The 22,560-nt window shown below is 51.0% G+C and overlaps 2 protein-coding genes across 9 annotated transcripts in view; both read left to right on the top strand.

Moving 5' to 3' along the window:
* The first annotated feature begins 9 nt into the window (after positions 1-9).
* Positions 10-14,900, top strand: LOC102973318 (calcium-responsive transactivator). The gene is made up of 7 exons (XM_028498868.2): positions 10-202; positions 967-1,128; positions 1,300-1,404; positions 2,267-2,359; positions 8,750-8,869; positions 10,351-10,478; positions 12,257-14,900. Exons 1-7 carry the CDS (start codon positions 61-63, stop codon positions 12,281-12,283), a joined length of 777 nt encoding a protein of 258 aa, XP_028354669.1. The 5' UTR covers positions 10-60; the 3' UTR covers positions 12,284-14,900.
* Positions 14,901-15,207: 307 nt separating this feature from the next.
* Positions 15,208-22,560, top strand: part of MTG2 (mitochondrial ribosome associated GTPase 2) — a 17,899-nt gene continuing 10,546 nt past the window's right edge. For 2 of the 8 annotated variants that reach the window (XM_028499323.2, XM_055090423.1), the window contains exons 1-2: positions 15,477-15,495; positions 17,514-17,694. The gene's annotated coding sequence lies outside the window, so the exon portion shown is untranslated. Of the gene's footprint in view, positions 15,226-15,322; positions 15,426-15,475; positions 15,496-17,513; positions 17,695-22,560 lie in introns of those variants that run through there. The other 6 variants (XM_028499321.2, XM_028499320.2, XM_007100839.4 and 3 more) reach the window with 6 other exon arrangements.

Here is a 22,560-nt window from a genome sequence, read left to right as displayed (position 1 = left end):
GCAGGTCCGAACCACGTGACCCTGCAGCAGACGGCGCAGAGCACGCTGCCCACCACCTCCATGAGCATGTCCGGCAGCGGCCACGGCTCGGGGCCCGGCTACAGCCACTCGGGACCGGCCTCGCAGAGCATCCCCCTGCAGGGCCAGGGCGCCATCAGCAGCTACGTGTCCCGGGCCAACATCAACATGCAGTCCAACCCAGGTACCGCCCCCAGAGACCCCGCCCCCCTCCAGCGCAGGCCAGCGTGGTCCCCAGGGCCACCCTCCTCCGGCAGCTCCCGAGGGGCGGGGCGGGGGCTGGGCGGCTTCAGGGGAGGCTCTGAGGAGGGGCAGCAGCCGCCCCGCTGGGAGGACTGGGTGGCGGCCAGCGTACAGGAGTGGGAGGCTGAGGGGCAGGTGGGGCTGCAGGGCCTCGAGCACTTGGGAAGCATCGGGTCCCAACCAGGGTGTCCCACGAGAGTCAGACGCACCGGGGTTCAAAGGCTTAGAACAGAAAAAGAGGAGGTGAAGTATCTCCTTAGCTCTCGCTACGTTAATTACGTATCGAAAACAATCTAGTTTGGATATATTGAGTCAAACAAAATGTCACTGAAATAGATTTTCCCCGTTTCTTCTCATTCCCTGACGTGGCTCACGTCCCCTGTGCTGGACGGTGCTGCCCTGGAGGGTCCCGAGCAGGAGCGGCAGGAAAGGACAGGCAGGCGGGGCCCCCACCGGAGCCTTCGAGGCCGAGTCTCAGGGGAGGTTGAGGCGATAGGCTCCTCTGGGACCAGCCTTGGGGAGTTAGGGGCGTGGGTGCCGGCATCTCACATTTTATGAGTTGCCCAAAGGCGCGTTGGCAGGAAGGGTGGCGTGGCCTCGCGGGGCGGAGCTGCACAGGCCCAGCCCGGGAGGAGGGCTCAGGCGGGTCTGTGGGGTGCCGCCCGGGAGCTTCTGGGGTCACGTGGGTTCTGTCATGTCCCCCAGTGTCCATGATGCACCAGCAGGCAGCCTCGTCCCACTTCAGCGCGGCACAGGGCGGGAGCCAGCACTACCAGGGCCAGTCCATGGCCGTGATGGGCCAGAGCGGCCAGGCGGGCAGCATGATGGGGCAGCGGCCCATGGCGCCCTACCGGCCCTCCCAGCAAGGTGAGGCCCCGCCTCCGGTGCAGGGAACCCGTGGGGGAGGGGCGGCGTGTGCAGTGCGTGGGGCAGGCCTCCCCGTGTCCCCTGGGCGGGCCTGGTGGAGTGTCCTCCGATTGGGGGCCCATTGGAGAGGTTCTGGGGCTCGGGGAGGTGACGTCCGGCGCTGTCCCCTAGGCTCGTCCCAGCAGTACCTGGGCCAGGAGGAGTACTACGGCGGCGAGCAGTACGGCCACGGCCAGGCCGCCTCGGAGCCCATGAGCCAGCAGTACTACCCTGACGGTGAGGCTGCAGTGGCTTCCATCCGCTGCTCGCCGGTCGTTCTCAGTTCAGACCCCAGAGCCCCTGACATCCGCCAGCAGAGCACCCAGAGTCCCCTTTGGGGGTGGGTGGCTGGTCTCTGCTGAGAGAAGCTTCCGGCACCGGCCCCCTGGGGCTGGGGCGCAGTCCTCTGGAGGGACATAAATGTCCTGAGGATGGACACGAGCTCGCTGTGAGATGCTTTCAGGAAGGTGACAGGCACAAGCCGACTGTCTGTCTCGTAACACTCCCCTCCCAGCTGCTCAGTTACAACTTCTGCAGCTTCTGTTCCTTTTCCGTGTCACCTTTCAGGCATCTTTAAATGGCCCCAGGGTTTGTGGAGGTGGCGTTTAACATGGCCGCAGAGGACGGGTGGGATTTGGGGAGGACCCCCCGGGCAGGGGTGCGTGAGCAGGTCCGGTGCTGGGGAAGTGGCCATGACCGGGACGGGGCAAGCCGTGATCCCTCTGTGGAATGGTGGTCGGGCCTCACGAGGTGTCACGCACTTCGAAGGGAGCGGGGGGGGGGGGGGGCATGGTGACCGTGTAGCGACATTAAGAGCTGACGTCCAGGTGCGTGTCATGCATCGGGCGCCGAGTACGCTCCGTAAACCGTGGCTTGTTGATTCTCACACTGCCCCAAGGAGCGGGTGGCCATCTGCACTTTAAAGTAAGGGAACCATGGCTGCCAGACGGCAGGAAGTGCCCCCGTGGGTTCCGTCGAGGGAAACCGGACCGCGCCCGGCGCCGGGGTCTCCTGACCCGACGGCTGAGTTCACGCGGTCTCTCCTGGGTCTGGGCAGCCGGGGCCTCCGCTGACTGCAGGGCACCCCGTTTGCTTGCAGGACATGGCGATTATGCCTACCAGCCGGCGTCCTACACGGAGCAGAGCTACGACCGGTCGTTTGAGGAGTCCACGCAGCACTACTACGAGGGCGGTAAGGCGGCCGGGCCTCAGGTTCCGGGCCCGACGGGCGTGGGGCGTATGGAGATGGGCGCCAGGCGCCGATAAAGCCGCTGAGGTGACGTCACCAAACACAGATCTGGGAGGAAACGGGCGTAGTCGGTTCTCACACGGTTCTCGGGTGCGGGGACTTGCCGCCGCCCCATGGGCCCCGAGAGGAGAGGAGCCATTAAGCTCACAGGGTGGCGTGGTCCTGGGCCTTGGTCTGGACGTCAGGATTGGGGACGATGGCAAGGCTGCCAGGGGCCTGGAGAGGAATGGGCAGATGATACGTACAGAACAGGTGACTCGAAAATGTGACTTTTGGGGTGACTTTTTTAAGCTGTAAAGAACGTAAACTTTACCATTTTAACCACTTTTAAGCGCACGGTTGGTTCAGCGGCACTGAGCACATTGACATTGTTGTGCGACCACCATCAGTCACCACGTCATCTCCAGAGCCTTCTTGTCTTCCCAAACTGACACACTAACGCCCCACTTGCCCTCCTCAACCCCTGCTCCCCTCCCCCTCCAGGGAAGCGGGGCTCAGCCTCCTCCATGGCAGGGGCCCCCGCCTGCCTCGCGTGCTGCTCCCCGGGACAAGCCTGTTGAAGTCTGAAGCGCAGAGTTCTGTACCCTCGCTTTGGGTTACGTACGCTTGTCTTTCATAATTGATGAGGAGTTTGCTAAAACATTCAGTGACTTCTTTTAAGGCAAGTGTGGCACATGACACAGTTTCCTCCTGGATCTGGAAGCATTTTGTTCCACCTTGTTAATGACCCCTGCACGTGTTAACACGGTACCGGCCATACCGCAGCCGGTGGCCTGCCGGGTCTTGTTTAGGGTGAGAGGTGCCAGGGGGAGTTTGCTTTGAGAGGACTGGGCGCATAAGTGCCTGAGAAGGGCAGGATGTTGGGTGGGGGCAATAAGGGGGCAGCCTGAGGCCAATATAAAGAACTTTCTAGTAATCAGACTTGTCCCCCAGTGGGATGGGGAACCTCGAGGGGCACGGGTGGCTGGTCCTGGGGTTGTGCACAGGAGGTGGTATCTGGCAGGAGCCCTGTGGGGTCCCCGGAATGAGAGGACTAGTGTCAGGAAGGGGCCAGGGCATGGCCGACCCAGCCGAGCAGGACACTGTTGCTGTCGGGGCCACTGCAGAGGAAACCTGGAAGTCCCGATGGCATTTCCCGTCCGTGAGGTTTGCAGGAGCAAAGGCTGGACAGAGCCAGTGTCCGCTGTGACACGTCCAGGGCGCTTCTGTGGCACATTCCCCCGGGTCATGCCAGGTGTACAGGACCAGGGTGTCTGGGTGCCACCTGCTGCGTAAAACAAAGGGCGCTAAGAGCACACACACCATGAACAGCCTCTGGAGAAATACCTGGGACAGCGATGGAGATGATGAGGCCGGGCAGGGGAGGGGGCCTTCCTCCCCGGACCTGCTGCAGAAGGACTTGGTTTGTTTTTTTATTTCTGAATTGCCCATTTAGAAGTCAAACTTACTGAAAATCAAAGCACTAGCCCTGTGGCCCCCCAGACCCGCCCACACCCCCCAGTCCTGGGGTTGCAGCACCGCTGTTTGGGGCGTTTCTCCCGATGGCGACGGTGACTGTGATCGGGCGTTGGGGATGGTGGGGATGGCTCCGCCCCAAACGGCTGCCACGCGGGTCCCTGAGGCTCATCCTTGCTTGGCGACCAGGTCGTATAGACAGGTCGGTCACCCTTGTGCATTTGCGCCTCTGGCTGTTCTACGGCCACGTTCCTGCCATGTTTAATGACAACACCAGCCTCTTCTTTCACAAATAAGTGGTTCCTTTTTCCACGGCCACGTCACAGAATGTTGCAAGATTCTTAAAGATAGAAACAAATGAAAAGGAGAGGAAAAACAAGAGAGGTCATTGTACCTGCCGGTGGTGGAGGGAAGGCCCTGGAGCTGCCGTCGCTGTCCCAGGCTGTTCTAGGAAGAGCAGTCTGGGCTCCCCAGCTCTGCTGCTCCCACGAAACCCTCCTGAGAATCGCTCAGGCTTGTTCGAAGAATTCCTGCCTGTCTCCTTTCAGTGTTGTCCATATAGGTCCGTCTTCTACTGGGATTTGGCCCCGGGTCAAGAGATGGTTTTCCTGGGTGCGTGAGAGTTGCGTCGGCTTCTCACCCCCTGCACACCTGTTGTGTCTAGGCCACAGCGGCTGCTGCTGTGATTTAGCTCCTTTTCCTATTATCCTAGAAAGAGAAAAGGGGCTGTAAGACATGAGAATATGCAGACTGACCCCCAAACTCTGAAACCCTGGAGAAAACCTGACAGGTCTCTGATGAATTTCTCCGCTGCGTTTCTCACAAAGACAGTGAACCTGGGGCTCCACTGGTCACTGATGCCTCCTCGGCCATCAGCTGCCCCATCGGCCATTGCTGCTGGGACCGGTCATGGTTGTGAGGAGGGAGCAGCTGTCAAGGTGTTTCCTTAGATGGTGACCAGTCAGAAAACCCCGCAGATTCCTCCGAGCCCACCTTGGAGAAGGGCTCCTGTGCTGTAGAGCGTGTGTTCCTTCGTTGTTCTGCACAGCTGGAAATTGAACTTCCTTATGGGGTTTTAAGCCTTGCTACATGAATTCGCTCTCAATAAAGCTGTTAGTTTAAAATGTACGTTATCAGGATCCCAGTTTTAAAATACTTACATTTTACTGGACTTCCCTGGTTGGTGCAGTGGTTAAGAATCCGTCTGCCAATGCAGGGGACACGGGTTCGAGCCCTGGTCTGGGAAGATCCCACATGCTGCAGAGCAACTAAGCCTGTGCACCACAACTAGTAAGCCTGCGCTCTAGAGCCCACGCGCCACAACTACTGAGCCCGCGTGCCGCAACTGCTGAGCCTGCGTGCCACAACTACTGAGCCTGCACGCTGCAACTACTGAGGCCACGTGCCACAACTACTGAGCCTGCGCTCTAGAGCCCGTGAGCCACAACTACTGAAGCCCATGTGCCTAGAGCCCGTGCTTCGCAACAAGAGAAGCCACCGCAGTGAGAAGCCTGTGCACTGCAACGAAGAGTAGCCCCTGCTTGCCGCCACTAGAGAAAGCCCACGCGCAGCAACGAGGACCCAACGCAGCCAAAAATAAATAAATAAACAATAAAATAAAAAATATAAAAATGAAAAAAAAATCTATAAGAAACTTAATTAACTAAAAACAAAGACAAGAACAAGAAAACCACAAGCAGCCCTCCTTTCTGGGCTGTCTGGCACCACAGGGGGTAAACACCCCGGGTCCCCTCGCCCCGCCTGCTCCTGCTAGAGGATGGGGTCTCACGCAGATTAAGACCCACACTCTGCGGTTAAAGGCCAGACACTGTGGTTTTGAAGAACACGATGAAACTAAACTTAAATTGGTCTTCTTATAAAGGTGTTTTGAAAACGCAATGGAATATAGTCTCTACACCAATCTAAAACTCTTAAGATCTGCATTAGGAAGATTTCATAGCGAGATTTTTATTTATTTATTTTTAAAGTTTTATTTAAATATAGTTGATTTACAGTGTTGTGTTTCAGCTGTACAGCAAAGTGATTCAGTTATACACACACACACACACACACACACACACACACACACACACACACACACACACACACACACACACACACACACACACACACACACCCGTATATATATGTTCTTTCTTTAGGTTCTTTTCCATTACACATGTAGAAAGATTTTTAAATGTTTGTTAATACTCCCTCTTTTTTTAAAAAATTTATTTATTTTATGTATTTATTTTTGGCTGCATTGGGTCTTCTTTGCTGTGCGTGGGCTTTCTCTAGTTGCGGTGAGCGGGGGCTACTCTTCGTTGCGGTGTGCCGGCTTCTCACTGCGGTGGCCTCTCCTGTTGCGGAGCACGGGCTCTTGGCACGCGGGCTTCAGTAGTTGGCGGCGCGTGGGCTCAGCAGTTGTGGCTCGCGGGCTCTAGAGTGCAGGCTCAGTAGTTGTGGTGCACGGGCTTAGTTGCACCGTGGCATGTGGGATCTTCCCGGACCAGGGCTCGAACCCATGTCCCCTGCATCGGCAGGCAGATTCTTAACCCCTGCGCCACCAGGGAAGTCCCCAATACGCCCTCTTAACTGTTGGTAATTATTTGGTAATACGTTTACTGCTCTGCCAAATTATTTTCTTACCATGAGCTTTCTTCCAAAATGAGGCTTTTAGCACGGGTGCCGGCTGGCTAGTTAGGTTTTTGAAAATGAGAATTAAGCCATTTTCTCTGGGAAAAGAAAAAGTAAGTGAACCTAAAACATCTCTGGGACTGTACCCACATGTAGATGCAGAACACAGGGGCAAACGTCTGCCTCTTTTCAATCATAAAGTCACAGGAAAACACATTACAGGTCTGAGCTGGAACCCTGGCTTGCACTTTGGCCAATAAAACGAGGGTGTCCCAAAACTTCTGGGGTCCCTTTGAACTGTGGGGATCATATGGCCTTTCCCTGTGTCTGTGTCCAGATCTCCTTCTTATAAGGACATCAGTCACTGGATTAGGGCTCACCCTAACCTTGTATGACCTCCCTTTAACTAATTACATCTGCAAAGACCCTATTTCCAAATAAGGCCACAGGTTCCTGGGGTCAGGACCTCAACAGCTCTTTTGGGGGGACACAGTTTACCTACAACACTGGTATTGGTCTTTGTCTTAATTGCATTAATCTCTTCACTTTGGCGATACGTTTGTATTTCTATAAGATAGTAAGAGAAAGTATTGTGTTGGCCAAAAAGTTCATTCGGTTTCCCTGTAAGATGGCTCTAGTAGCGCTAAGCTGTCTTTAACTTCATTTGAAACAATTTTGTTAGATTGTGTGTGACAGCTGTCATATCTGTGCGTTTAAAAAAAAATAAAAACTGGTGAATTTTTGTGTAGCCATTTTAATATTGAAGATGGAAGGAAAAAAAGCAACATTTTTGGCCTCCTATGCTTTATTATTTCAAGAAAGGTAAAAACGCAACCAGAATGCAAAAAAAGATTTGTGCATTGTATGGAGAAGGTGCTGTGACCGATCCAACGTGTCAAAAGTGCTTTGCGAAGTTTCACGTGGAGATTTCTCGCTGGATGATGCCCCATGGTCGGGTAGACCCGTTGAAGTTGATAGCGATCAAATCAAGACATTAATTGAGGGCGATCAACGTTACACCACGCGGGAGAGAGCCGACATACTCAAAATCTCCACATCAAGCTGTGCAAATCATTTGCACCAGCTTGGTCGTGTTACTCGCTTAGATGTTTGGGTTCCACATGAGTTAAGTGAAAAAGACCTTCTTGACTGTATTTCCTCTTGCGATTCTCTACTTAAACGTAACCAAAACGTTCCGTTTTTAAAACAAATTGTGACGGGTGATGAAAAGTGGATACTGTACAGTAATGTGGAACGGAAGAGGATAATGGGCCACGCGAAATAAACCACCAACAACCACACCAAAGGCCGGTCTTCATCCAAAGAAGGTGCTGTTGCATATATGGTGGGATTGGAAGGGAGTCCTCTATTATGAGCTCCTTCCAGAAAACCAAACGATTGATTCCAACAAGTACTGCTCCTAATTACACCAACTGGAAGCAGCACTCGACCAAAAGCATCCAGAATTAGTCAGCAGGAAACGCATAATCTTCCATCAGGATAATGCAAGACCCCATGTTTCTTTGATGACCAGGCAAAAGCTGTTACAGCTCGGCTGGGAAGTTCTGATTCATCCGCCGTATTCACCAGACATTGCACCTTTGGATTTCCATTTTTTTCGGTCTTTACAGAATTCCCTTAATGGAAAAAATGTCAATTCCCTGGAAGACTGTAAAAGGCACCTGGAACAGTTCTTTGCTCAAAAGGATAAAACGTTTTGGGAAGATGGAATTATGAAGTTACCTGGAAAATGGCAGAAGGTAGTGGAACAAAACGGTGAATACGTTGTTCTATGAAGTTTTGGTGAAAATGAAAACTGTGTTTTATTTTTACTTAAAAACTGAAGGATGGGCTTCCCTGGTTGCGCAGTGGTTGGGGGTCCGCCTGCCAATGAGGGGGACGCGAGTTCATGCCCCGGTCCGGGAAGATCCCACGTGCCGCAGAGCGGCTGGGCCCGTGAGCCATGGCCGCTGGGCCTGCACGCCCAGAGCCTGTGCTCCACAACAGGAGAGGCCACAGCAGTGAGAGGCCCGCGTACCGCAAAAAGCAAAAAAAAAAAAAAAAAACTGAAGGAGCTTTTTGGCCAACCCAATAAAATAAAATAATTTGAATTGTTGTGGAAAAGAAGAGGTACTGGAGCAGTGGACTCGGTGTAGGGAACCCAAAGCTGCCCATGCCTCAAGGGACAGCAGAGCTGCCATTGCTCTCTGGAAATGAGCTCATGTCTCCTTCCCTCTGCAGGAAACTCACAGTACAGCCAGCAGCAGGCGGGGTACCAACAGGGCACAGCCCAGCAGCAGACGTACTCCCAGCAGCAGTACCCCAACCAGCAGAGCTACCCCGGGCAGCAGCAAGGCTATGGTAAGCAGTGTGGGGGGCCATCACAGGAACGCGGTCATTCGGTGGGCGCCCAGCAGGCTTCTTATTTTGGAAGAGGTGTAGATTTCTGGAAAAGCTGTGAGGAAAGCTGAGAGTCCCCCCATGGTTAACCTTGTCCATTACCGGGGCCCTGTGGTCACAGCTAAGAAACCAAGGTTGGTGCGTGGCCGTGGACTGAACCAGTTTCTTCGGATCTCACTGGCTCTCCCGCGTGTCCTTCTCTGTCCGGACCAGTCCAGGATCCCACGTGACATCAGCCCCACAACTCCTTGGGCTGTGAAAGTTCCTCAGACTTTCCTCATCCCTCTTGACCTTGGCACTTTTGAGGAGGGCTGGGTGGGCACTTCCTAGACCCCCCCTCAGGTTGGGTTTGTCTGGCCTGGGTTCTGAGTTTTGGAAAGACCACTGCGAAGTGCCTTTGCGTCCCCTCCTGTGGGCATGACTTGCCTCCATCGAGTCTGGCCTTGGTCACATGGTCAGGGGCATCTGCCAGGCCTCCCCAGTGTCGGGCTTCCTTCCTTCTCCTCCTCCAGACTCTGGTGTCACTGGGTCCAGCTCCACTCGAGGGGGCACTGTGTACGTCAGGGGTCCCCAACCCCCGGGCCGTGGACCAGTACCAGTCCGCGCCTGTTAGGAACCAGGCCGCACAGCAGGAGGTGAGCGGCGGGCAAGTGAGCGAAGAAGCTTCATCCGCCGCTCCCCGTCGCTTGCATCACGGCCTGAGCCATCCCCCACTCCCCCTGCCGTCCGTGGAAAAACGGTCTTCCATGAAACTGGTCCCTGGTGCCAAAAAGGTTGGGGACCGCTGGTCTACATAGATTGTTTGGAATTCTTCTGTAGGGAAGATGGGTCTCTTCTCCCCCATTCACTTAGTTATTGATCGTTTATTTATATTGGTAGGTGCTCACGGGTATTGATTTTACACATTGAGTTACGATCCAAATTTCTTTATTTTATTGTTCAAACCGTCTCATCCCTGCCTCTTGGGAGCTCAGGTTGGTGCCTGTGGCCCTTGGATGTGCCCCATCCTTTTGGTTTTGAGCACTTTCTTCTTTCTGGGACCACAGTGTTTCCCCTGCCCCAGCCTTAGAAACAGCCAATTTTGGAAAAAACACTTGGCCTTTGTCAGTTTCTCCTAAACCATCTGCTTAGGCTCCGGAGGCACGATTACCGTCTCACGCGTTTTCACCATTTGCAGTGTGTTTGACTCTCGTGTTTACGGTGACCACCGGGACTGGTGTAAGCTGGTCCCAGGAAGCAGGCCCGGGGCGCTGAGAGTGGCCCCCAGGCTCCGTCCGGGTGGGGGTGGGAGCACAGCTGCGAGCCACGTGGGACTCCACGCAGCTGCCAGCTGTGGCGCTTTCACTGCACGGGCTTAATGTGGCGGGAGAACGGGTGCCAGCGTCAGGGGCTCGGGGGGACGGGGCCATGGGGTGGTCTCACGGCTCCCGCATGTGTTCTAGGGCCTGCCCAGGGCGCCCCCTCGCAGTACTCCAGCTACCAGCAGGGACAAGGCCAGCAGTACGGAAGCTACCGAGCGTCTCAGACGGGCCCGTCCGCCCAGCAGCAGCGGCCTTACGGCTACGAGCAGGCAAGCCTTCTGCCCGTTTCCAGACTTGCAGCCCCCGTGTGCGTCAGACGTGACGAAGGTTTCCCCTGTGGTCAAGAGAAACAATAACACAGGGTGAACTGGCTCCCAGGGTCCCTCCAGAACGTTAATTCTCTGAGCCTGTAAGGTTTTTAAAAATTACCTCTTCGGTCAGACACAGCTGGCTCTTTGTGTCCTTGTCCTTTCACACCTCGGGTGTTGCCCACGTGCCTAGCAGCGTCGGGTGTCTGGTGCGCGCTTGGGGGCCACGGCGACTAGGCAGATTCTAGAGCTTGCATCTCACCTGACACAGCCGGGCGCCGTTGGCGCCGGGATGGAGCAGCGGCAGGCGGTTCTGGGAAGAGGACCCAGAGGGCAAAGGGACAGAGCAACAGGTGGCAGGGCTGGCATAGACCAGGTCGGGGAGGCCCTGTCTCGGGCGACAGTGAGGCCGTCAGACCTGAGCAGAGCCGCTCAGGCTCCCGGGATGGCAGGGGGGCCTTGCCCACCTGACGAGGATCTGCTCTGCGTGGGGTGGGGCCCTGGAGGCCGTCGGGGCCTTCGGTGACAGCACGGTGGCCGCTGGAGAGAGGCGAGAGGCTCCGGGACTCTAGGTGCTCCCAGAGGTGATGCCGGCGGGATTTGCTGGTGGACTGGACGTGGGGCGTGCGGGAGAGGCCGGTCGGGGTGGCCCAGGGATTTCAGCCTGGGCTGCTTGAGGCAGTTGCCATTTCTCGGGGTGCAGAGGGCTGTGGAGAGAAAATCAAGCTTAACTTCAGATGCCTCTGACTTCCACCTGGAGGCGTGGAGGAGAAGGGCAGTAAATGATGGATGTCGGCCCCTCCTGGTGGAAGAGAAACCCATGAGGGGTGAATGTAAGTGTCCGGGGGCCTCTCAGCGGAGGTGCCATAGGGCCAGGACGTGAGGATGCGAGTGAGCCAGCCATGAGACGCAGCCGTGCAGAGGTCCTGAGGTGGCCAGGTGCGTCTCACGCGAGGCGGGCAGGAGGAGCCTTGGCGTCGGCAGCTCAGGGCAGGAGCAGGGCAGTGGGGCGGGAGGAGACTTATCCTGGGCATCTTTGGAACCTCCTTTGAAGAGAGCCCCTTGCAAGGGGTGATTGTCCATCGGTGGCCTTTTGTGCTGGGTCCTAGGCACTAATGACCGTTTACACGGCTAATGAAATCTCAAGGCACCGCATGGATGACGGATGTGTTTCTCAGGTACCTGAATAGGTAAGGTCCTGTATTTTATTGTTTTAAATGCTTCTCACCCTGCTCCCTAAAAGGAGATAATGAACCAGTCATACTTAGAGGGTGAGTTTTCAACACGAGTAAACAAGCCCAGGGCAGGGTAATTAAGGAGAAAACCTTTTTGACCTTGCAGAGAGCAGTTTGGAATGTTCCCGAGTGTGCCGGAAGTGGTGCCAGTGTCGTTTGTGGCTGGGGGAGCCCGTCACAGACCTGTTCACGCCAGGCTCAGGGTGGGGATGTGACTTGAGGCACCTGGACCAGGCCCAGCACAGTGAGCTGCTGTGTGACTGGGTGAACCAGCCTCTTCCACCCTCTGACCTAAATCAGTAGCTGCAGCCTGGATAGTGGCTTCTGGAAGGCCGCTTATCTGCCTGCCTCGTGGAAACAGGCAGAGGCTGTTTGGTCGCTTGCCTTTTATGTTCCCTCCACCTCTCATCCTGGGTGTCGGCGGGGGGAGTCTGTCTTACCCTTGGGCGTGGACCCTCTTACGCAGGACCGTTGGGGTGTAATCTGTGTCTTGGTCTCTTACAGGGCCAGTACGGAAATTACCAGCAGTAAAGGACAAACATTCTTACGGAGCCTTGCAGCGGCATGTCTGTCTGGGATGGACAGGCCAGTGACAGTTCAGTTGAGCTGTGACCTGCGGGCTGCCCCTTCACCCCACGCAGCGTCTGCATGTGAAGCGTGCACATCTCACGTGGGGTAGGACGCCGAGCGTGCACCACTGGTGCAAGACAGCGCTTTGATGGTGTGACACATTTGGTGCTGTGTATAGTATTGTATGTCCATACAACGGAGAGGTTGTCCCTTTTTGTCCGCCTCCCCCCCGCAGTGTTTCTAGCTAGCTTTAGGGGTCCTTTTGTCATCAGAGTGTTCTGTGCCCAGCGATGGGACATACCTACAAGAGGCCATAGTCCACGTACTTGTATAAACAGACCTCAGGTCTGACACTCCTCATGCACTGTCGTACTGTGGGTTGTAAACTTGTCTTTCACTGGCCGCACCGCAGCTGGACACGTGTGCACAGCCCCTGGATGGCAGCCTCTTCCTGTGCCTCGATGGGGGGTGGTGGGGGGAGGCATCTTCTGTGATTTGCGTCAGTTTCTGTTACACGATGGAAAGGATGACTAAACCTCATTTGGAGACGCTGTGAACCGTTATTTTCAGAGCTCACTCGTTACCTGTGTCTCTCACCAGTTGTGTTTATCCAAAAAGTTACATGTTTTTGTATTAAAAAGTAAAGAGGGATCAATGACTGTGTTCTACATAAATAGGAATCCATGAAGGCAATGAATGATTAGCCTTACCCAGGGAGAGTGGTATTGCTGAAGGAAAGAGAGGGTAGTCTCTGGAATTACTTTGGCTTTGGCCCTTGTTTATCTGATGGTCATTTCTGGAATTTTAATATTTAATATGCCCAATTCCAAAGTTATAATTTAAAATATTGACACCAAATTTTCCAAACTGTTGGCAGGTTGTTTATTTTATACTACTTCTTCCAGGACCTACTTATTCAGATCTCCAAGCAAGCGTTCCTTTTCTTTTCGGGATATCTGAAACTCACATCTTATTTTTAAAAAGAACACCACTGATTTTACTGTGTTCTTCCTAATGAGAAGGAAAGCTCTTATGGAGAGAAATTTGAGTAATTTTTACATTCCTAGGACATTAAATGCTATTTAAATTCTGTGCAGATATTAAAGACAGTTCATGTGGAAAAGTCAGGTCAAAGGAAAAATTCTACATTTCACTAATAAGTCATACGGACATTTTATCAACTCTTACCTGGATAACAATATCCATATTTATTATGACCCCTTTAAAAACATCTTTGGATAAATGCTGACATATTTCCAAGACAACCAAGAAAATAAAAATATATCCAATTCTTCATATATCAGGTCTACTGAAGGTGATGTTTTATTAAGTTTTAAATTTAAAGTAGTTCTTTATCCAGAATTGAATACTTTACAGTTTATAAGATATTTTCGATGTGTTTTTACTGTAATGAATTCCTACAGTCCACACTGGGAGTATGGTGGCAATTACTTGTTGCTGTTTTACAGATGAAGCACTAAGGCTCAGAGGAAAGAAGGGGCGGGTCGAGTAGAAGTCCTGTTCTAGGACCTTCTCCCCTCCTCTGTGGAGACAGAATCACACATGCATTGGGATAGAAGTGTTTATTGTGTAGACATACAGGTTTTTAGAAACCCTTAACACTGGTAAGGGCTTAAAAATACATCTCTGTATTAAATTGTTGAAAGGAGAGTCCTTAACTGCTAAATGACACAGACATTAGTTAATTTCATTTAAGGAGTCATTTCCCTTGATTTTGTCCTGTTCTTTCCTGACAATTTTCATAGAACTGATTTGCAGACTCAGTCGGGGATTAAAATTTTCCCGTTGAAAATGTTAAGCATTTCAGAGAACTGTGAAAATAGTTTATTTTTATTCCTTGCCAATCTGGGAATATGCCTTTTATGTGTGTGTGTGTGTGTTTGTTTTTTTTAAGTGCTGTATTAATACTTTTTGAAGGAAAAGGACACTTAAAAAAACTTATCCCGAAACTTCAATCTGAAATGTCTTACATTAAGAATTTCTTGAATGTTGTGTATATATTTTTAAAAGCACTTTGTGAAATAGTTTGTACATCTATTTCCTAATTTATACATGATTGTCGGTGTGCATATATTTAATGATTAATAACAAAATGTTTATTTAACGTGCTGTCCGTTTTTATGTAATATTGTGGGGAAAGTGATGCCAGCAGCTCGTTTTCGTTCACTGTTTTGTGTCTCCTCTTCCGCAACACGAATGTCTGCAGACGCTTAGGCCCGAGAGTCGCTCGCGCGGTGCGGTCGGTGCCGCCGAGTTGCCACGGCCGAGGCCCGCGCGGGGCGGACCTCGAGCGGTAACCGGCGCGGCCCGCGGAGGTGCCGACAGCGCCCAGGCCGCCGGCTGGCCCCGCCGCCTCCGGCCCGAGCATCCCTCGCGCGCCCGCAGCTGCAGCCGGGCCTCGGCGGTCCGTGCGGGGCGGCCGCTCACACTCGGACCGAGAGGAGAGCGTTTCCGTGTGACTTCCCGGCCCTGACTGACAGGGTCACGCCGTCTCGTCCGTGAGCACAGCCCGTTCCCGGACAACCTTCCTCACCCGTCCGTTTCTCTCTTCAGCCGGACTTTGGCGTCTAAGTTGTTTATGCCTTTGTTGTAATTAATAAACTGGCTCTTCGAGAACCGTCCTGGAGACTTGAGTTTCCGTGAGGTGATGGGGAACCGGAAGCCCCGGCGGGGAGACGGCTGCAGGGCCCGGGGTCCCGAGGCGCCCCCAGTCCACACGCCGCCGACCACGCTCGCCTCTGCGCAGACGCGAGCAGCTCCGTTTCCGTCCCCCCACCCCCCATCCCCGCCGCACATGCGCGCTGGGGAGCCCTGCGCGGGCGGGACCCGCCCCGGAAGTGACCCCTGGAGCCGACCCCGGAAGTGGCGTGCCGTCTCGAGCGGTGAGTGCGAATAGCGGCCGGGGGCGCCCTCGGGTCCCCGGCACGGGATTCCGGCTTCCCTTCAGCGCGCGTGGGCGCGCTCGGGTGGCCCGGAGACGCCCTCGGGCCGAGGTCCTGAGTGTGAAACGCTTCCTCCCGGACGTTGCTCTGTACCTGCTGTGGCGCGCAGTTGCAGTGAACAGCGTGAGCGTGCGCGCGCGGTAAACACTTGGTCGCACAGGAGCGGCGTCCTCCTGCGAGGGCGCTCTGGGCGGGCTGGGCCGGCACCGGGTACGCCGTCCGCGCCGCTGTGGACACCGGGGCCTGTCCTGCTCGCGGGCCTGTCGGGAGGAGGGAGGCGTGTCCTTCGGGCCAGCTCCCTGGAGGGAGCTTCCTTCTGTAGAGGGCCCTTCTCACGACACGAGCGGAAAGGAGATCACGCTTTTCAACGCAAGTCAGTTCCCAGGCAGATATGCTTTAGCAGGGAAAACGTGTCCACAGTTAAGGAGCACAAAACTGATTCTTTTAAAACGACCCTTGCCTCGGTTCCCTTGGATGGTGGTCGCGTACACATCCCTGATTTGAAGAACCCTGCTGTGAAATACGGGCAGTGAGGACACTGTGTTGGGCACGCGAGAGCCTCTCTGAGTCTCAGCCTCTACTGCTTTAGAGTGGGCGTAAAGGGGCTTCTTTCCTGGCTGTCCAGCCGTTAAGACTCCGCGCTTCCACTGCAGGGGGCACCGTTCGATCCCCGGTCGGGGAACTGAGACCCCGCATGCCGGGCAGCGTGGTAAACAAAACAAAACGGCATAAAAAATGTAAGGGTCAGAAGTTACGGCACCATCACTTTAGAATACTTTAAGGAGGGTTTGTAAAGGCCCAGTTTAAAGCGGAGCGTGCAGGGAAACAGCAGAGTTAGTGTTCTTATGTGGCGCTAGTAACAGTGGAGTTGCTTCTACTCCTGGACACCCGCAGGATAAGGGGAGGGCCGGTTACCAGGACCAGCAGAGAGCAGTATAGACGGGGCTTCCTTGGCTGGAAGTCGACCTTCAGTCAGGAGCCAGCCCTCCTGCTTCTCCCTCTAGTCTCTGCCCCACGGCAAGGTAGCTGAGGGTAGTCATGCAGGATAGGCTTCTGAAACGGAGCAGGGTGGAAAAGGGGTCTAGAAAAGCAGATGGAAAAAAAAAACAGCATGCAACGTTTACCCCTCATAGGGTGGTTGTAAGGATTTTTGTTTGCCGGTTACCAGGACCAGCAGAGAGCAGTATAGACGGGGCTTCCTTGGCTGGAAGTCGACCTTCAGTCAGGAGCCAGCCCTCCTGCTTCTCCCTCTAGTCTCTGCCCCACGGCAAGGTAGCTGAGGGTAGTCATGCAGGATAGGCTTCTGAAACGGAGCAGGGTGGAAAAGGGGTCTAGAAAAGCAGATGGAAAAAAAAAACAGCATGCACTGTTACCCCTCATAGGGTGGTTGTAAGGGATTTTTGTTTGTTTGTTTGTTTTTGGCCGAGCAGCTTGGGGGATCTTAGTTCCCTGACCAGGGATTGAACCTGGGCCCTCGGCAGTGAGAGCACAGAGTCCTGACCACTGGACCGCCGGGGAATTCCCATGGAATAAAATTTAAAATTTCCATAGGAGGATCTTACAGGAGGCTCCTGGCAGATAATAACGTGTATGGACCAGTAGAACTGATCTTAACACTTTACAGAACAAAGTGGAGCCCTTGCCGTGTATTGAGCACCTTCCCAGCATTTTCAAAAGCCCCCATCCTGTAGTCATGAAGTCTGATGGACTCTGGGCCCTCAGCTTTGCACCACCATCCCAGCTTTTGTACTCTGCTCTGCTGGGCCCAGGAAAAGGGATTCTCCTCGTAGGCATCTGAGTTCCCACTGTACAATACAGACCAGTGCTGTCCAGTAGAACTTTCTGTAATGGTGGAAATGTCCTAATGGGTGCCGGCCATTGTGGTACCCACTGGCCACATGTGGCTGTGAGCACTTGAAATGTGGCTTGTGTGACTGAGGGACTGAATTTTTACGTTTAAAATTTTTTTAGTTAATTTAAACTTAGTAGCCGCATGGGGCTATTGGCCAGAGCAGGTTAAAGCATTAGAAGGAAAACAAAGACCAAATAGTCATGTGAAACCAAAGTGAACTTGTTCACGTGGCAAGGGAGAGCCACAGCATGCGTTCAGCAGACTTTTCCAAACACACTGAAAAGGTAAAAAGGAGGAGTACTCCCCATTAGGCAAGATTCAGAGTTCAGGTCTCTGGTTGGCTTTCCAGTCGTCACCTCTGATTGATCGCTTTCAGGTTTCGTGTTACAGTGCCCAGAAGCTTGGTTTTCAACCCGGCCGGGATGGATGGCGTAGCTCTCCAACAGACTTAGCTGTGGGTGTGCTTTTTTGATGATCAGGTGGTTGTTTTTGCCCCTTGACAACCTGCTTTCACACTCCACTCCCACTCCTCCCATTTGAGAGATCTATGACCTTGGGTAAGTCACTTCACCTCTCTTTGCCTCCGTGTACTCATCTGTACTTTCTTTACAGGGCTGTTATGAGAGCTAAATGCATTAATCCCTGGAAAACACTTAGAACAGTAGTATCTTGCCAGTAGTGAGGTAGAGGTCTTAAATGTTTATTGTTAAACTTATTTCTAGATGCTTTTGTAATTGGTGTCACTGTAAAAGGAATTGTTGTCTTAATTTCATTTTATAGTTTGCTGCTAGCGTAGAAGAACACAGTTGACTTTTGCAAATTAACCTTCTAACCAATAACCTTGCTTCTTCCTGCGCACCGCAACGAGGAGCGGCCCCCGCTCGCTGCAACTAGAGAAAGCCCGTGCGTAGCAACGAAGACCCAACGCGGCCAAAAATAAATTAAATAAATAAATAAATTTATAAAAACAAAACAAAAACAAAAACCTTGCTTCTTTGTATATTAATTCTAATCTTCGTTTTATAGATTTCACTGGAATTTGCTGTGGAGACAGTCATATTTTCTGCAGTTTTACCTCTTCTTTTTAAGTTTTTCATTCTTTACTGCAGTGTCTGAAAGACAGTGTTCCATCGACGTGTTGAACATGGGCACCCTTGTTTTCTCCGTCTCAAAGGGTGACAGTTCTGTCTTTCTCCGGTCAGTGGTGTTAGCTGTAGGCCTTCTGTAGATGCCTTTTGTCAGGTTGAAGATGTTCCCTTCTGTTCCTAGTTTGCTGTGTCGTTTCATTTTCCTAATCATGAGTGGGTGCTGACTTTTGTCAGGTGTATGTGGTTGTCACCGTGAGATGGGTGACTGGGTCTGACTGTTGGTGAAGCCTGGGGCTCCAGAGATCACCCTACTTGGTCCTGGTGTGGGATCCTTTCTCTACTTCTGGGCTCAGTTGGGTGCTTTGTTAAGGATTCTTCGCTTCTTATTCATGAAGGATGTTGGGCTGTCGTTTTCTTTTTTCGTAATGTCAGGTTTTGGTACTGGGCTTTCGCTGCCCTCAGTAAATGAGTTGGGTAGTGATCTCACTTCCTGTATTTTCTGAAAAAGTTTTTGTAAGATTGCTGTTATTTCTTCCTTGAATGTTTGAAAGAATTTACCAGTAAAACAGTCTGAGTCTGGAGTCTTCTTTCTGGGAATGTTCTTTTATAACAAATTCAACTTCTTTAGTAGATACAGGGCTGTTGGGATTTTCTGTTTTTCTTGTGTTTATTTGGTAGTTGTGTTTTTCAAGAAATTTGTCCATTTCACATAAGTTGTTGAATATGTTGACAAAAAGTTGTTCATGGTGTTGTTTTACCCTTTCAATGCCTGTAAGGTTTGTATTGATAACCGTGACATTGGTGATTTGTGTTCTCTACTTTTCTTATCAGTCTGGCTAGAGGTTTGCCAGTTCTGTTTATCTTTTCAATGAGCTAGTTTTTAAGCTGTGGTAGTTTTTCAGTCGTCAGTTTTCAGTTTCATTTATTTCTGCTCTTTATTATTTCCTTCTTTCCATTTACTTTGCTCTTCTCTCTGGTTTCTGTTTTTTCTTTTCTTTTTTTTTTTTTTTTTTTTAATACTTAACGAATTTATTTGGCTGTGCCGGGTCTTAGTAGCAGCATCTGGGATCTTTGGTTGCAGCATGCAAACTCTTAGTTGTGGCATGTGGGATCTAGTTCCCTGACCAGGAATGGAACCCGGGCCTCCTGCATTGGAAGCATGGAGTCTTAGCCACTGGATCACCAGGGAAGTCCCCTCTCTCTGTTTTCTTGATTTGAAACCTTAAGTCACTGATTTTAGATCTTTCTTCTCTTTTTTTTTTTAAATTAATAATTTAAAGTATATTTAGGAAGGATGAAGCCTAGAAGGTTAAAAATTAGAAACTCTAGAATTAGAAAAGACAAAAATAATAATACAGTTCAACACAGTTGAAAGCACATGCAGAAGGAAGTTAATACATTGTTTATTAAAAAATTAAGTGGAAAGACTGAAATTAGAATGCTAGTATTATCGTATCTAAAGCAGAAAATTATTTCTCTCTTCTCCAACTCTAGAGAGAAAATCAAATTCTCTAATGCCACCAAGAACAGAATAGGGAGAAATGTTTGCAATTAAAGAGTTGCAGTATATAAAAAAGCTAGTCATTCAAGGTAAGCCAGATTGGTTTGTGTGGTACTGGTTTCCAAGTTGACCTTCTAGGTAGATCTTTCTTCTCTTTACTAATAGAAGCATTTAGAGCTAAAAGTTCCCTTCTAAGCACTACGTTAGCTGCATCCCATGAATTTTGGTATGTCATACTTCCATTCAGTTCAAAATATTTTTTGATTTCTTCTTTTGCCTATTGGATTATTTAGAAGAGTGTTGTTTAATTTCCAGATAGTTGGGGTTTTCCTAGGTATTTTATATTTATTGACTTCAATTCTGTTGTGTTTAGAGAATACACTTGATATGATTTGTATCCTGTTAAATTTGTTTATTTATTTATTAAAAGAAAAAATTTCTTTTGATGTGGACCATTTTTAAAGTCTTTATTGAATTTTGTTACAATATTGTTTCTGTTTTATGTTTCGGTTTTTTGGCCACCAGGCACGTGGGATCTTAGCTCCCCAACCAGGGATCAAACCTGCACCCCCTGCACTGGAAGGCGAAGTCTTAACCACTGGACCGCCAGGGACGTCCCCGCTCCTTTTAAATTTATTGAGACTCCTCTTTTGACCTGTGGTGTGGTCTGTCTTCGTGAATGTTTCACGTGGCGGTTACAGATAACGTATATTCTCCAGTTGTTGGATGTACTGTTATAGAAATGTCAATTAGTCCATATCGTTGATAGCACTGTTCAGATTTTCTATGTCTTTACTGTTTTCGATTGTTTCATTTTTCAACTACTCATTTCATCACTTCTTGAGAGAGTGTTGTTAAAATTTCTTGCTATCATTGTGGAATGGTCTGTTTCTCCCTTTAATTCTGTCCACCTTTGCTGTCTGTATTTTGCATCTGTTATTAGGCTCATGCACATTTTTAATTGTTAGGCCTTCCTGGTGACTAATTCCATTGTCATTATCAGGTGCCTTTGTTCGTCTCAGGTAATGCTCTTTTTCTGGAAGTCTGTTTTGTCTGAGTTACGTGTATGGTTAGGTTTAGGGTACCATTTTATTATTTGTTTTCCCTTTGTCCCTCCTTTTTGTTCTGCTGTCCCCTTTCTTTTGAAAGGGGAAGGCTTTTAGCATTCCATTTCATCTACTTATTGGCCTTTGGATATATCTCTGAAATACATTTTAGTGGCTGCTCTGGAGATTACAATGTACATACCTAACCTTTCATGATCCACTTAGACTTAAGACTTGTGCCACTTCACAGAAATGTGGAAACCTTGCAATCACCTCTGCATGCATGGGAAACCCACTGGACAGTGTTATAATTTTTCCTTCTATACAGTCATACATATTTTAAAACTCTTACAAGGAAAAAAATAGTCTTTTTTTTTTTTTAAAGGATAGGTACTTTTATTTATTTATTTATTTATTTATTTATTTATTTATTGGCTGCGTTGGGTCTTCGTTGCTGCATGCAGGCTTTTCTCTAGTTGCGGCGAGCGGGGGCTACTCTTCGTTGTGGTGCGCAGGCTTCTCTGGTTGTGGAGCACGGGCTCTAGGCGCGCGGGCTTCGGTAGTTGTGGTGCGTGGGCTCAGTAGTTGTGGCGCACGGGCTTAGTTGCTCCGCGGCATGTGGGATTTTCCCGGACCAGGGATTGAACCTGTGTCCCCTGCGCTGGCGGGTGGATTCTTAACCACTGCGCCACCAGGGAAGTCCCCAAAAAATAGTCTTTTATACTTACCATCTCTGTTGCTCTCTCCTCATTCGTAAAGGTTGGGGTTTCCCTGTGGTGTCATTTTCTTTCTGGGGTACTGCTTGTGGAGACAGTGTCTCCCACCACCCAATATGTCTTACTTCACTTCTCTCCCTGAAGGATATTTTCACGGGCTGTGTAATAATGCTGGGTGGGACTTTTTTTCTTTTAGCACTTTAAAAATATCTTTTTAAGAGTGCTTCATGCAGTGTGGGATCCTGGAACAGAAAAAGGATATTCATGGGGAAACGTGAAATCCAAATGCCATCCTGAATTTAATTAATAATAACATAGCAGGGTTGGTTTCTTAGTTTTGACAGGTGTACCCTGGTCATGTAAGATGCTAATATTAGGGGAAACTGGATAAGATGTATATGGGAATATCACCTTTTCTGTAAATCTAAAATCATTCCGAAATAAAGGTGTATTCAGGAGAATACATTAACAGGAAGATAACAGGAGGAGGGTGTCCCCATGGAGGGGCGGCCCAGTGGAAGGGGAGAGCACCTACGTCAGGAGGTGAGGGTTTGGTTACTGTCAAGGTTGGGTGAGTAAACATACTGAGGGTAACGGAGCCAGGACTCTGACAGTCAGAGGATGGACTTGCAAAGACAGAAGGAGAAAATAAGACAGAACCTTGGGGTGTTGAATTGGAATTGGGATTATAGGTGTGAACCCATGGTTTTCAAAAGATGCCGCTCCAAAACTCTGGGTGGGTCGGTGTAGCGGTGACTCCAGGTGCGAGTGTTGTGTGTGGCTGCGCCTCCCTTCGTCTGCTCTGTCCACGGGGAGGACCCACGAGCAGCACCACCCCAGGACCCATGAGCACCCCCAGCACACGGGTGGCCTTCTAAATACCATTCTCCACTAAAGGAACCAGGGCTCCTTGGAGTAAAGGCTGATTTCAGGGTCAACCAGGGAAAGTACCCGGTGAGCCTGGAACATTTTGTGCCAGGAAGCAGGGAGGTGCTCACAGGTTGAGGGGCACGTGTCAGAAGGACGCCAGGGCTTCCCTGGTGGCGCAGTGGTTGGGAGTCCGCCTGCCAGT

This window comes from Physeter macrocephalus, chromosome 14 (assembly GCF_002837175.3).
Source record: "Physeter macrocephalus isolate SW-GA chromosome 14, ASM283717v5, whole genome shotgun sequence".
Lineage (NCBI taxonomy): Eukaryota > Metazoa > Chordata > Mammalia > Artiodactyla > Physeteridae > Physeter > Physeter macrocephalus.
This window is presented reverse-complemented; position numbering and strand designations above follow the sequence as displayed.

Coding starts and splice junctions, on each gene's coding strand:
- LOC102973318 (XM_028498868.2), top strand. CDS start 61: ATGAGCATGTCCGGCAGCGGCCACGGCTCGGGGCCCGGCTACAGCCAC. Junction 203..966: donor CAACATGCAGTCCAACCCAG/GTACCGCCCCCA, acceptor CATGTCCCCCAG/TGTCCATGATGCACCAGCAG. Junction 1,405..2,266: donor CCAGCAGTACTACCCTGACG/GTGAGGCTGCAG, acceptor GTTTGCTTGCAG/GACATGGCGATTATGCCTAC.